A 16541-nucleotide genomic window follows, 5' to 3' on the forward strand; every position below is an offset into this window, starting at 1 on the left:
ACCTACCAAATGTGTAAAATAGTTAAACATGAATTTCACAGAAATTTCAGATAGTCAGAAATGGTATACAGTAAATATATTATGCTAATACTTTCAAAGCCAAAGATCCCAGGAACACACTGTAGTTTAAAAAGTTGGGTTTATTGTTCATTTTAGCAAGAGAAAACCACACAACATGTGGAACTGTAGCGTGTGCCAGTAAGGGAAATTTAAATGAAACCTACTAAAGGATTTGGGCTTTCATTGGGTGATTTAGGCAATCTAAGGAAGAAGATTAGATTAGATGCTGCCAGAAAGCAGCAATGATTCTATAATTGAGTGCGTGTGTGTGTGTGTGTGTGTGTGTGTTTTGTATTAAGTATTTTTTATTCTATTTATTTTTATTGATACACATGTAGTTGACACACAATGTTACATTAGTTTCAAGTGTACAACATAGTGACTCAGCAATTCTATGTGTTATGCTATATTCATCACAAGTGTAACTACCACCTGTCACCATAAAACACTATTATAATACCACGGACTATATTCCCTATGCTGCACCTTTCATCCCTGTGACTTATTCATCCCATAACTGGAAGCCTGAACTTCCCACTCCCCTTCACCCCTTTTTGCCTATACCCCTACCCTCTCCCCTTTGGTGATCACCAGTTTGTTCTCCGTATTTATAGGTCTGTTTCTGCTTTTTTCTTTATTTGTTCATTTTGTTTTTTAGATTCCACATGTAAGTGAAATAATATGGTGTTTGACTTACTTCACTTAGCATAATGCCCTCTAGGTCCAACCATGTTGTTGCAAATGGCAAAGTCTCATTCTTTTTATTGGCTGAGTAATACTCTGTTGTATATATACATCTTCTTTATCCATTTGCCAATTGATGGACACTTAGGTTGCTTCCTTATCTTGGCTATCATAAATAATGCTGCAATGAACATGGGAGTGTAGATATATCTTCAATATCCTGTTTTCATTTTCTTTGGGTAAATACCCAGTAGTGGAATTACTGGGTCACATGGTATTTCTTTTTTTTTTTTTTAATTTTTTGAGGAACAGTGCTTCACCCTGTTGATGAGGTAGAGATTCTTGCCCTAGAGTCATGGAATGCCAAAAACACAACACCCTATGTTAGGCAGGTGAGGTTGGTAGATATTTATCAATTACATGTACTCACAGCCCAGGGAGGAAGAGGACACCACACACTACACAGGGCCACCTGGAGGTTGCACTTGGGAACCTACCAAACAACCAGGGAGGCTGTAAGAGACAGGCTTTGTAGTACCAAGAGGATAAGGCACCCTCTGTTTCCCTTAGGAGGATGTGATTGGCTTGTTTGAATCATTCCACAGACTGACAGGAAAGTGAAACCTGCTACATGGGGATAAGGAAGAACTATATATGAGCCATTTGGTAAAGAGGGATATTTGGCTAGAGAACCATATATATGGGAGCTGAGTGGGAGGGAGAGCCTGTGGGAAGGCTGTTTGAGGCCTTCCCAGTTTCCCCCAGATATTAAAACAGCACATAATATTGGGCTTTAATTTTAGGACTTACACCACAATATCTTAATGAATCTTATCTCCACAGAGGGGAGACAAGAACAAGGATAAGGATAGAATTGGTGAAGAAAGAGCCATTATTCATTCTAGCCAAGAGAGGAGGGCATATTTAGTATTTTGGCATGTGACCTTGCCTTTTGTCTGTGCTTAGGCAAAGTACACAGTGACCTTGCTCTGTCTCATTTTGTCATGGTCTCAGAGTAGCCTTGTCAAGGCTGGTATAGTGTGTGATAGGAGAGTTACATAGCCCAACTGTGAGACCGAGGACAGCTTCTGATTGTTGAGCTGCTAATTTTTTCTTTCTCATTTAGAAGGGACTGCTAGTAGTGGAGATTAAATTAGATGGATTTATCAGAGCAAGTTTTCTGCAGGAGGGACCTCAAATCTTGGCCTTTACTGCTTATGAGAAACCATCCCCATAGAGGACTGAGGAAGATGGACAAGGGAGGAAAGAGGACACTTTGTGGAGAACATTCCTATCAGAGGGAAATAGCAAGTGTAAGGAAAGAAATCCCTCATTATACCTGAGAGATATGTTCTAAAAAGCCATCAGGAGTGTGGCTCTTGGCTTCATTGACTCTCAAGGGGTTGGAGGTAGGGGAAACCAGAGTCTCAGGACATGGAAGAGCAAATTTTGGAAATCTTCCAAGAGATTGTGAGGTGACAGTCCCCCAAATGGATGGTCCCTCACCACCTCCACCATTCTCTCACAGTTTTAATTTGGTTATGTAGACTTTATATGGAAAATCCAATACTAATTGTTATTATAATATAATAACATAATATTAATAATAATAAAAATCCCAGACACCACTAAATGGTAGTTATAAGCACAGACCCTGGAGCCAGACTTCCTGAGTTCAAATTACAGTTTTACCACTTTCTAGTTGTGTCACGATAGGCAGGTTATTTAGCCCATGTATCTCAGCTTCTTCATCTGCAAAGTGGGGATAATAATGGTACCCACCACAAATGTTTGTTGTCAAGATCAAAATATATATTTAGTTTTTAGATCTGGTTCATGGTAAGCAATGTATAAGTGCTACCTGTGTAATAATGATGGTGACAATGATTGGAAAAGAAAAAAAACTATAGTTAGCACCATATTCCTGTAGTCAATGAGTTAATGATGCACTAACCAGTATATAAAAATGTTCACACATCATAGTGAAGAATAATTTATCTTACTGATGGTTATGTACAGGGCCTCAACTCCTGCTATAAGGACAATAATATAATGGAACAGCCTTTGGCAATATCTTAAACTATGCATTTGATTTAGATTATTTTTTCCTCTCTGATATGTCTTATACATTCAGGCCTTCCACAGATAAGGGTTTTAATACATTTCCTGACTGCAATTTTTGGGTTTTGCCTGAAGAATGCACTAGGAGTCTCAGATCTTTAATTGAGGCAACCATATTTAGTGTCACTGAAATAAGTGTGATAACAGCTTGATGGTACAAAGTTTGACATGAAGAAAACACCTACCTGGTGATAATGGGATACATAAATTTCAGAGAACAAAAAAAAAAAAACAAAGAAAATTACCACTCTGCCTGTCTTGATCAAATAACACCAGTGTTTTCTATTTATTTCACTACATTCAAAAGTTTATTTGGATTACTATGAAATGCTAACAGAAAATCACTTGCATTATGGGCTCAAGACAGGTGAGGAGTTTTAAAATATTGGTGAGCTTCTATTTTCACTAGCAAACTTATTAAGGCAAAATAAAAAAAAGAAATATCTGTTTTATTGTGGATATTTATTATAACAAACCACAGTGGTCCAAGAAGGAATTTGAAGTACCTTAGTAGGCCTGGATATATAAGACATTAATTTAGACATAGGTACATACCTTTTCTCTCAAGTTTCAGAGCTTCAATAGTAAAATGTCAAACATCTCTACCAATTGCCATTTTTTTAATGTCTGAGAGAAAATCTTAAAAAATTTTTTTTTGTAATTACAAAACTGAAAAACTACAGCCTCCTTTTCCTGTCAACATGAAACATTTAACCTCCAACAGGTTGAGAGTATCATTAAGTAAAAACAGACTTTTATTGTTTTGATGTCAAATTAAACAAGATTTATAAAACTCTAATATCATATGCACTGAACTTGGGGACCCCACTCTAGTCTGAGTTTTCTATTTGCTTGTTTGTTGGTTTAACGTAAATAGAGTAAACTCTCTTGTTAGACTGCTTTCTATTTCTAATAGACATGTTTACACATAATTTAGAAGCAATATTTTGGCTTATTTCCTTCCTAGTGTTTTTTTTTCACTTAAAAAATATCTTAGCATTTATAGCAGAAGGTGGTTAATATTCATGTATAGTCAATATTTAGTTGATTATAATGAATTGGTTCTTCTTTGGACCAAATAAGGATAATTGAAATCTATGGTACTTCAAAAATTTAATTTGGTTCTCTACACTTAAATTTACATTACATTGAACTGTTAGCCAGAACTGCTAGCTAATAAACTAACTGAAGATACTTTAATTTTCATTTCTTTCGCCATTCCAAAGATTCATATAACTTAAAGTACATGAACAGCACTTTACAGTTGATAAGCACTTTTATATATAGCATCACTTTTGATCTTCCCAGTATCCTGATGAGGAAGGGACATTATAGAATTATGGAAGATTTTATTATTATCTTTACTTGATAGATTAATAAATTGGTGATCAAGCATCATGCTCTTAAGCAAATGTAGGTAATTGGCCTCAGAAGAGTTAAGTCTGGAATTTCAAGTTTTATTGAATTTATTGCATTGCACTAAGAAAACTTCCAAACTTCTTTCCCACGATAACCTCACTTGCCACCCTTGGCTTCTGACCTTTGAAACATTGTCTTCATTTTTCTCGCTCCCTCTGTGCACCCCTGCCTGGAACGTTACTGCTTTTCTTGAATATCCAAATCGTACCTATTGCTCAACATCAGCAAAAGTTTCACCTGCTCCAGGAAGCCTTCTAGCTGCCACTGTTCTTAGTTAACTAATACACCATTTGCAGAGATTGGTTCTTATGTTCTTGAGTGTTATATTTGTTCAGCTAAACTCTTCTGCTAGACTATAAGCTCCTAAGAACAGAGACCAAGTCTTACACTTCTTTGAACTCACAGCACTGTAGCACTGGATATGTGTATATGTATACATATATATGTATACGTATATGTATACATATACATATATGTATATGTATACATATTAAATATGTATATTTAATATATATATTAAATATGTATATTAAATTTGTGATAAATATTTGCCTACTATTCATTACTTCCCAATGAAGCCATTGCTGAGCCATAAATTATCTTACTATGTTTGTATTCCAACCATGTGACTTGTAATTTAGCCTGTATAATCACCTATTATAGTTGAGTTCAGTGTAGTCATTTCAATATGTTCATGTACCAGTTGACCCTAGCATTGATTTCTGGTGGTAGTGAAGCTCAGATATGTGGTCTGCAGGATCAAGTCAGCTACACATGCCTGATGGATTCCCTGAATAGAGCAGACATTTGGCCCATATTTCAGTATTGAGAACAGGAACAGGAAATGTTATACAGTGATTGCTTTTCTATAGAATTACATTAGCATCACTCATTCTGCTAGTCATAATTTCTCTGCAGATCAGGGAGATCTATCAATGGCAGTTCCTGTGCCTTACCATATGAAAGTGCATTCCATTATTCATTATAAATGATGCTGATCAAGCACATCATCATTATAAGTTTAATTTTTAAGAAAGAAATCTCCATGTGGAAATGACACAGTTGACAGTCATTATGTTAAAACAAAAAAAAACAAAAACAAAAAAAAACAGTACCGTATGACAACTCAGTTCCTCTGGAATGTAAGTATTCTGCTTAAACAACTACTTTTGTTCATATTTTAAGGAGAATTTGGAGAAGTCTGTAGTGGGCGATTGAAGACACCAGGGAAAAGAGAGATCCCCGTTGCCATCAAAACTTTGAAAGGTGGCCACATGGATCGACAAAGAAGAGATTTTCTAAGAGAAGCTAGTATCATGGGTCAGTTTGACCACCCAAATATCATTCGACTGGAAGGTGTTGTCACAAAAAGTAAGTACTGATTCTCTTCATTACTTCTTTTGTGTATCTCTATCTTAGTTCCTTAAAATTAACAAACAAACGAAAACCTCACTAGCATTACCACAGCCATTAAGAGGATAATCTAGTTCAGGGGGCGCCTGGGTGGCTCAGTCGCCACCCTGACTTCAGCTAAGTATCTGACTTCAGCTCAGGTCATGATCTCACTGTTCATGAGTTTGGGCCCCCTGATGGCTAAGAGCGTGGAGCCTGCTTCCGATTCTGTTTCTCCCTCTCTCTGCCCTTTCACTGTCCGCTCTCTCTCTCTCTCTCTCTCTCTCTGTCAAAAATAAATAAAAATATTTAAAATTTAAAAAAAGAAGATAATGTAGTTCAGATATCATTTTCTGAACCCCTCAGAATCTTGATATTAGGCTATGACATTATCAGAGTTTGCACTGGTCACCAAACAGCTTTGAAATGGTATTTATTACCTGTACATCATTTGCTAATTTAACTTGAAGTAATGAATCAAAAGTAAAGGGCTACATATTTTTCTAATCTCTATAAGCTGTTTACTTCTTCTAAAGCTGTTAAAATTTCAATATTAATAGAAGAAACAGTTAAAATATTTTAGGTCATTAAGGTAAAATACTTCTGCTTGGAAATAAATTTCATATACAAATAAGGACGCTTTATCTGAAGTAGAACTTCTAAACAAACATTTTTATATGGAACCCATCTACATAAATGCCATTAGAACTAAATTACTTTAATTTATATAAAATGGAAAAAATAATTAAAAATTCAAGGGGAAAAAATCCTGTTTTTACAGAAATAAAGCCATCCCTTTGAACTTTCTTAGTATTTCTTAATGTAAAATTAATCTTATACTCTAAAAAATAGATTGCTATATAAACACTTTTATTTGAATAATGACAGGACATAAACCTTAACTCATTTCTCCTTATTCACTAAAAATTATAACTTATAAAACCCAATAGCAAATGGCATTTAAAAAAAAACAAAAAAATGTAATTTAAATCTTTGAGAAGCATTTTTTCATAAAACTGATATTTCTCTTAAACCACTTATATAAAATTAAAACTTCACATCATATTTGAAAACAGGCAAGTATAAAAGCTTACTAAAAGCATACAACTGAGTATGTGTATGAAACTCCTAAGTCCCTCTCATAAGGCATTGACCAACATGCTGCCCAAGGGGAACAGAAGATAACAGTTAGCCTTGACAGTCTGGAAGACCCAAAAGTGTACTTTTGAAGACAGCTGTTGCACTGGTCTGTTACTTTAGTGACCTTAATGGGGCCTTCCGGTATTTATGTCCTGTGTTGCTCTCTCCATTGGTTCTGGACTTGTCCATGTGTCTGTCTGTGTGGAAGCATCTTACACGTTTGCACTTTGGGGCTTGTCCTCTTACAACACTGCTTCCTGTAACCCAGCCTCCAACACTGAGCAAAACCAGTCCCTATGGTGAAGCTTCGAGCAGTATTGCAAAGAGGAGGAAAAGTAGAATGTCCAGTCGACAGGTCTATCTGAGCTGCCCGCAGACAGTCTGCACTGAATGCCAGGCTTGTGATAAACCATCTCAGACATTGCCACCTCTCCCCACTACCACCACCACCAAAGCCAGATGGCTACAGCTGCAGTTGACATCTTCTAGAGCAAAGGAACCACCTACCTCAATCCAGTCAACCCATAAAATCATGAGAGAAGATAAATGTTTAAGCCACTGAGTTTTGAAAACTCCTGCCACTTAAGAGTTATACAGCTTTAGGTAAATTATTTACCATCTCTCTCCTTTACTTCCACATCTGTGAAAATAAGACCGAAATAACTCCTACTCTATAGTAATACTGTAAGGATTAAATTTGTTAATATATAAAGCATTTAGCATAGTATGTGTCATAATAAACCACATTAAACTATAGCCATTATTGGTGCTATGTGCCAGACATTTTACACATACAGTTGACCATTTCATTTTCACGGCAGCTACTATAAGTATCATTGTCCACTGAAGCTCAGACAGGTTAATTAACCTGCAGAAAAACCTCTAATCCAGTAGTATGGCAAGTAGCATGGCTGGTATTCAGGTTGAGTCAAAAAGACCTCTAAAACCCATGGGGTGTGTGTGTGTGTGTGTGTGTGTGTGTGTGTGTGTGTGTTGGGTTGATTTTTTTTTCCTTTTTCTATATTATAGTGAATGAATCAGTTTTATACTTTAATTATCTTCATCTTATCTGAATTAAGTGACATTAAATAAATGACAATATGAATAAAATAATATAATACCACTTTTTAAAATAGAGAAAATATTTAGGTTAGTAAAATAAATTACTTCTAAAATGTAAAATTTGTAAAGAACCAGCTATGCCATAATAGCTAGTAAAGACTATAATCTAAAAGAGATAGAAAGAGAGAGTAGAAACAATATGTTAATTATTGTTTATATTGTCTGACTTCCTTGGCGTTAATTTGGCATGAACTTTTCAAGTCCTCCTTCTGTCTTATATCTCTCTGGAAGGAAAAATATACTTTTGAAGTTGGGTCATGAATCTTTGCAAAGCATTTAAAATAATAATTTAAATATAATGTGAGGTCTTCTTATATGTATTTTTGCTTGTAATATCTGGAAATGTGTCAAACAATAAATTCAGAGGTTGAAAAGTATCAGATCTTTGTTTTCTCCCTCTGGTAAATCACATTATATGACTTTGTTATGTCACATATTGCCATATATTTTATATGCTAGATATAGATATAGATATAGATATGGATAAAAGTAATGAAAAGGGAAAAGATTTATATAGCTCTATGAAGTAGTAAGATTTATTTATCCTAAATCAACTGAATAGGTTTAGTGAGATAGTCTGTGGCACGTGTCTGCCCATTTGAAATACTCCCCAATGCAGTGATTGTTTCATATGTCTAATAATCTTGTCTAAAAATGGGACCAGTGACCTCTACAAAGCCAGATTTGTACGCTTCCTAAGTCAGGGTCCTTGTTCCACTTCAAGAAAAGAGAAAGAAGTGGGGGGAAGGAAAGGGAGGAAAAGATAGTTGAGAAAGGACAGATGCAATATGCTTTTGAATGGCAATCATCATTACAGTTTGAACTTGTAAAAGTGAGCCCATATAAGGGTGCTGGGCTGTTGCTGAGGTGGATGGTAGAGATAGAGAAAGGGGTAATTCCCACAAAGATAAGTGGTCATATTTATACTCTTATCTTCTTGACTCAAGTGCTATGAGATTTTTAGGAGAAAGGCAATAAATAAATGAATGCCTCATTCCCATAAACACATGGTAATTGTTCCAAGATTGCCCTTAAGTAGCTAAAAGATAGCTAGCAATTAATGCTCCCTAAGGACTACCATATTGCATAAAAGATAATACTGACAAAGATAAAGATGAAGCATAAGTTTATGCAGTCATGTTAGTAGACTATCCTGGGGTTCTGAGAAATAAACTCACAGACTCTCAGTTGAAAGTAATGCAAAATTATAGATCAAAATCTTCATCAGATCCTTTTATAAATTCTTAATAGGGATACTTTTTATCTTATGTATACGTTTTATCTCCAAGAGATACATATTACAAAGTTCTTGGGAACACTTTGCTCTTTCATATTCAAAGCATATAACTACTTTTATTTTAAACTTGAAAGTTAAATGATTAAAAGCTGCATTATATAAAAAGTGTGTGTGATAAAAGTTGAACCTATTTATTTGATACGCATCACAATTTCATTAACCTGTTAAGATAAAACTGATATAAACAGATTAACCGAGCTAAACCATACGCTTAGCACATACTTTTTGTCCAACAAGCAAATAGAAGCCATTAGTTAGAGAACAGACTTGTAGCCATTAGTAGCATGCATAGTAGCAATTTGTAACTGGTAAGGTATACACCAGTGTCATTAGTTTCTTAACCAAAAGAGAAAGTACTACCCTCCTATAAAAAGATAAGAATAGTGGTTAAATGATGAAGACATACAGTGCGGTAACCACACTCCTGAAGCCTGGCCCAGCAGTTTGAATCATGATGATGGAAGGAACAAGAGAGAACTGATGAACTGCCTATCTCCCAGCTTAGAGGCTGATAATTAAATTTAGATATACCAACTATATCTCGGGTAAATCATAGATCTAGTAAGGAGTAATAGAAACCAATGAGGATAGCAAATGAATTCCCAAACGTAACTTCATTTCATTGTAGGATTTTCCTAAAGACATTCTGTGGGGACAGAACAGGAGCTATAACAAGAAAGTGCCAGCATGCCCAAACCTCTTTAAATATGGCAGAGTACTGTGGGTTCCTTTCAGACAGTTTCAGTGGGTCTACACAGGCTCTAAGGGAGTAGATTCAAGTCAGTCAGATACATTGTACAGTAACCGCATGAGAACTGCCCCTCTGGTTCCAGAATTGCATTCTGCTTGTCAAGTAATACATCGCCCAAGATTTCTGACTATTACTGTTGCCACCAATGTGATCTCTGCCTCTCCACCTGGTGTGCGTCCAGCTACCAGTTACAGGGTCTTGACCAAGTCCTCCACGTCTTTAGGCGTCAGTTGTTTTTGTTTTTGTTTTTTTAATCTACACAAAAGATTGAAAAGTGCAGATTGGACTAGAAAACAGTAAAAGTCACATTTAGCCCTAATATTTTGTGTTCCATTCCTTTGCCAAAGGAAGAGGGTCACAGATGTTGGTGAGGAAAATTTGTGCCATTGGTAACTTATCACCCCACTTGTAATTTTTTAAATAACTTCAGGTTTGTATCAGTAATCCAAAGAGAAGATAGAGAGGTTCCAGAAGAAACAAAAAGTCCCTTTAATAAAGTTTTATTTGAACAATCTGTGAGAGAATGTATAGGTAAAATTTTCCTGTAAGGCAAAATCAAGGTTTGGATATAAGGAATATACATTGTAGGGGTAAATATACTGCAAAACTGATTCTAATAAAATAAATTAGATAGTTTTCCCCCCCAATCCACCGGCCTCTGGAGTTCAGCCATTCTGCTAGCTAAGATAGTTTGAGAGGTTTGTTTTGCTTTGTTTTCTGAGACAGTTATTGAGCACCACCAGGTGTTAGAAATTATTTCTGATTAAAACCTAGAGCTATAGAAAAGAAGCACTAAGTGTTCGTGAGAAGCCCACTTGTTGGTGTCTGTCCACTGGGAGCAACAGACAAGCAGGCCACTATTTCCCAGTGTGATGTGTGGCATGTGTTGTTCTGGATACAGTTATTGTTAATTTATTCATCCATTTATTCAGTGAATATTTACTTACTAGGTTCCCACTCATCTAGTCAGTGGTAATATGGTATTGAAAAAGAGCTTCTATCTACTGGAGGAAACCAGAAGAAATTAAATGCATGAATATAATTTTAGGTAAAGAAAAAAAAAACCTGAAAGAAGTGAAAGATCAAGCCCTGCCAAGTTTTGGTAGGAGAATATTCAGGCAGAGAAAACAGAAACTCTTGTGGCTAAGAAAGAAGTTGGCATGTTTCAGGCATCCAAAACATTAGGGGCAAAGTAATAGCAGTAATACAGATTCGGGCATCCAAAACATCAGGGACAAAGTAATATGTAAGACAGATTACATATTCAAAGAAAAAAACCATAGGCAGGCAAAACAGTGAGGGGACTAGTGTAGCAATCCAAGTAAAAAATAATGGGAAACTAAATTAGATAAGTAAAGATAAGAAGCGAATAGAGTCAAGAGATATTTCCAGAGTTAAGTTGGGAGACTTCAGTGACTGATTTCAGATGTCTTACAAGTTTCTGGTTTAACACAAGAGAAGAAATTCTGGAGAAATGCAGATTTGGAGAGAAAATGATGAATTCTAACTTGATGTTGTATTTGAGGTGCCTGGGACACTTAAAGAACTCCAGGAATCCTCTGGAACCTGAGAGGACATCTAGGCTGCAGGTGAAAATTTAAGAGTATTCATCAGATGGATGGTGAGGGGCGCCTGGGTGGCTCAGTCGGTTAAGTGTCCGACTTTGGCTCAGGTCATGATCTCATGATCTCATGATCTCATGGTCCGTGAGTTCGAGCCCCGTGTCGGGCTCTGTGCTGACAGCTCAGAGCCTGGAGCCTGCTTCAGATTCTCTCTCTCTCTCTGACCCTCCACCGTTCATGCTCTGTCTCTCTCTCTCTGTCTCAAAAATAAACAAACAAACAAAAAAAAGATGGATGGTGATTGGTAGTTGAAGCTATTGGGCGGACAAGCTTACCCAGAAGGTTGAGGAGAACTATCCTTAACAGGCAAACTGAAGATGAAAAGGAAAAGCTTACAAAAGATACAGAAGAAACAACCTAGAAGAAAGTTTCCTAAGAATGAGGGAGAGGCCAATAGAGTAAAGGGAGCTCGGAAGCCAAGTAAGACAAGGATTGAGAATCATCTGTTGGGTGAGGCAATCAGGAGGGCACAGCCCATTACAGCTTATATGAAGATGGTCAGATTGCAGTGGACTATAAGGTATGTGCACACTGCAGTCAGACTGATAGGTTAAAATGCAAATTAGATTGTGTTGATTTCTTACTTACATTCCAGATGCTTACCATGCTATGTTATTCATTCATTCAAGTAATATTTATTATATACCTAACTACTGTGTGCCAGGCACTTTAATAAGCATTAGGCATTTGGCAGTGAAAAAGAAAGCCAGAATACCTGTCCTCCTGGGTCAGGTCCATATATCTACGTCCTCTGGTTTCATTCTTCTCCAGTCTCTTGAATTGTAGATTACATTCCTGCTGAATGACAAAAGCATCTTAAAACTTACCCTCATTTATTCCATGTATCTCCTCCTCTTCGAAATCCCTGAGGAGCTGAATGCAAATGTACCAAGCTGACCCTAATGGGTACATAGATAGCTATGATATGAAAAGGATATTGGTACCTAGAAGGCCCAGACACCTCTGGAGTTACCAGCCTCCTTTTTTTTTTCAGTCATGTAAGGGGCAAGGTCATTTGCTCAAGTGATAGGTAAAGGGCTTGGGGTATTCCTGAATGTTTGAAATAGCCCTGAGAAGAGTGAGAAAGAAAACAGACCAGGAAAACTTAGAAAGGTTGTGAGTATCACTGAGGACACAAGAGAACTTGGAGATCATGACAGAACTGCTACCCCAAAGATTGTGGTTAACAAATGTGGTTAACAAATGTGGTTAACAAAAGGAACGATGAGAGGCAGCAATAAGAGAAGAAATCCTAATTTGTTTTAATATTTTCTCTCTTCTCCTAATATCTACTATTTGCTGCTACTGAAAATAGTGATGAATTATAATTGTGCAATTTTTGGAGTCTCAGTGGATTCTTGGGATATTTGCTGCAAAGCATTTGCCACTTGGAATTATAATGTACACATATTGATAAATAGAAAATGAACTAGGGGTGCCTGATGGCTCAGTCAGTTGAACATCCGACTTTGGCTCAGGTCATAATCTCATGGCTCATGAATTCAAGCCCCGCATCGCATCGGCTCTGTGCTGACAGCTCAGAGTCTGGAGCCTGTTTCAGATTCTGTGTCTCCCTCTCTCTCTATCCCTCCCCTGCTCATGCTCTGTCTCTCTCTGCCTCAAAAAATAAACAAACATTTAAAAAATTAAAAATAAAATAAAAATAAAATGAACTAACTGTGACTATAAGAAATAGTAACAAGATGACATACTCTGGTAGCCCTGCGTACCTCACTCCATTCAAGCAGCACTGGGGCTAATTGGGAGCAGCAGCTTATACTCTGCCAGAGTGTGTGTCCCTATTTACAAGAGAGAAGGTACTTCTTCAGTGTTCAGGAGGAATTTATTCTTGTTCCTTCTGTGTTTAAGTATCTGGGTTTTCTCAAGGTCATTCAGTTTAATCACCTTTCTAGATCTGCCTCTAACTTAATGTGTCCTTCCTGTGGTTCTCCCCTCTCCCTAACCAGCCTGCTAATTATCAGGTAGACTGTAATAAGATGTAACAGGTTAAAAATTCTAGTAACAAGTTGCTCAATATGAAGATAGCACTGTAAAATATAGAACTAGGAGAGAAAAAGGAATATAAATACAATCTTAAGTATACCTAATGCTGCCCTTTAATATCTCAAAATCAAAATGAATAGAATTTTCTAGAGGGTGAAATCTTACTCATTTTCAAAAATAAAAATTCCTTCTAAATCATTCATGATGAAGTTTTTTGTTCTTCTGGTGAAAAGTTTGATGGTGCCGAATTTGAGAAGAGCTATAGATAACTCTATATAATAGACATAAATTGGCATCATGACATCAGGAGCATGAGAACCATCTACCAGACTGGAAGTTCAGGCAATCAGTCATTACTGAGGAAATTTCACCAGGTTCCTGATGGTCTTATGTAGGACTGGATAAAGAACAGTAGAAGTCTTAATCACTGCAAATATTATGGGCTCCTTGCATATGTGGCTTCTAATAAAAAACTATCCAGGAACTCCTGGGTGCCTTAGTCTGTTAAGTGTCCAACCCTTGGTTCAGCTTAGGTCGTGATCTCACACAGTTCATAGGTTCGAGCCCCATGTTGGGCTCAGCACTGACAGTGCAGAGGCTATTTGGGATTCTCTCTCTCCCTCTCTCTCTGCCCCTCTCCCCCGAAAATAAAAATTAAAAAAAAACTACCCATAAACTTAATGAATAAAAATTTAGCAAGCTCCTTATTTAATTTCATAATGATGCATATTTTAATGCTTATTTTGTTGTTGTTGGAATATGTTACTCTGACTTTTCTCCAATTTTCATTTTGACATAATTTCAAACTTAGAGAAAAAGTTGTGAAAATAATATAGTTCCCACATAAACTTCACTCGGTTTCCCCTGATGTTAATATTTTACATTAACCATAGGATTATTATCAAAGCCAAGAAATAAATATCAGTACAGAACTATTTACCAAACTACAGAATTTTGTCCAAATTCTATCAGCCTTTTCACTACTGTCCTCATCTGTCCCAGGGTCCTGTGAGAGTTCCCACATCCCCTTAGGATCTTCTAATCTGTGGCAATTCTGCAATGTTTCCTTGTCTCTCATGACCTTGACACTTTTCAAGAGTACTAGTCAGTTATTTTGTAGACTGTCCCTCAGTCTAGATGTGTCTGTTGTTTTTCTATAATTTGATTTGTGGTTATGAATTTTTGGCTGGAGTATCACAGACATTATATACCTTTGTGAACATCATGTCCATATGCCTTATTCCTGGGATGCTAACATCAATCACTTGGTTAAGGTTTTGCCTTCTAGATTACCCACTATAAGTTACTTTTCCCCTTTTGTAATTAATATATGTTTGGGGGAAGATAACTTAAATTATACAAATATCCTGTTTCTTTTCAAACTTTTCTCTACTAATTTTATCCATAGTAGATCTTGCCTACAGCAGTTATTACTGCTATTTTCTAATGGTGAGTATTCTGTTTCTTTAGCTCTTCTATGTTTATTAATCAGAATACTTCTTTAAGGAACAGTTGTATTTCAGAATGTTCTATAGATAGAATTATACAAAATGAAGCCTTTTGAGTCTGGCTGCTTTCTCTTAGAATGCGCTTGAGAGTCATTCACCTTTGTTGTTGTTATTATGGAGTAATATTTCTTTGTACAGATGTACCATAGTTTGGTGATACATTCAGTAGTTGAAGGACATATGGTCTGCTTTCAGTTTAGATGATTGTTAGTAAAATTCTGTGAACATTAATGCACAGGTGTTTGTGGGAACACATATTTACATTTAACTTGGGTAAATGTTTGGGTATGGAATGACTAGATTAAAAGATAAATATGTGTTTAATTTTGTGAGAAACTGACAAAATGTTTTCCAAACCCAATGTACCATTTTACATTTCCACTAGTAATGATGGGTTTCAGTGGTTCTGTGCTATTGACGATACTTGGTTTTGTAACTTTTTTAAAAAAATTAGCCATTCTAGTGAACCTATATCAGTATCTTATTGTCATTTTAATTTGCATTCCCTAATGACTATTAATTTTATCATCTTTTCATATGTTTATTTGCTATCCATATATATATTCTTGGTGAAATGTGTCTTCAGATTTTTACCTATTTTCTTGCACTGGGTTAGTTTTTTCTTAATTTTGAGTTTTTAAAGTTTGAAAAAATATTTTCTAGATACAGTTCTTTGTCAGAAATGTGATTTGTAGATTTTTTCTGGTTTTTAGCTTGTTTTTTTTTATCTGTTTGTTTTCATTTTTGTTTTTTATTTATTTTTGTGTTGTTGTTCTATGAAGTGTGTCTTTAACAGAGTAAGTTTTATAAGATTTGGTTATATCTAATTTATATTTTTTTCTTTTATGGATTATACTTCTTGGTGTGATATCTAAAAACTTTACCTAACCCAAAGTTACAAAGATTTGTTCTTGTTCCTCCAGAAGTTTTATAGCTTTGCACTTTGCATGTAAGTCTATGATCCATTTTGAGTTTAGTTTTGTATGAAATGTGAGGTATGGGCCAAGGTTTTTTTGTTTTTGTTTTTGGGTTGTTTTTTTTTTTGCATATTTATCATTTTATCACCATTTGTCAAATTAGTTGTTTTTTAAATAAAACTGTTTTACTCATTTTTAAGGTTCCTTCTTTGCTTCAATAGCTTTCCTTTACCTGCTTCACCCACCAGACAAACCTCATGCTGCCAAAGCTAGAAATTCAAGGTTCTATTTGATTGGCCCCACTCACAACATACCTTTAGCTTTATCTTCTGCCTTTTATACCTTTAAGTTTATATTCTATTAACAGTGAATCCTTGGTAATTCCCCTGAACACACTATGCTGTTTCTTATTTCACATATTTTGGGGAAATTCTCCCTCTCCTCTGCCCCCATCACCCTTAATTCAGCCAGGAAACTCTACTTATAAAGGGATGACACAGCTTA

The 16541-nt window shown here is 36.0% G+C and overlaps 1 protein-coding gene across 7 annotated transcripts in view; it reads left to right on the forward strand.

The window, feature by feature from the left end:
- The window catches only part of EPHA6 (EPH receptor A6), an 856998-nt gene that overhangs the window by 649752 nt on the left and 190705 nt on the right, over nucleotides 1–16541 (forward strand). For all 7 annotated transcript variants that reach the window (XM_027077585.2, XM_027077587.2, XM_027077586.2 and 4 more), the window contains one exon: nucleotides 5470–5655. In XM_027077585.2, coding sequence (XP_026933386.1) covers nucleotides 5470–5655 — 186 coding nt within the window. The remainder of the gene's footprint in view (nucleotides 1–5469; nucleotides 5656–16541) is intronic.

The sequence above is a fragment of the Acinonyx jubatus genome, chromosome C2 (assembly GCF_027475565.1).
Source record: "Acinonyx jubatus isolate Ajub_Pintada_27869175 chromosome C2, VMU_Ajub_asm_v1.0, whole genome shotgun sequence".
NCBI lineage: Eukaryota > Metazoa > Chordata > Mammalia > Carnivora > Felidae > Acinonyx > Acinonyx jubatus.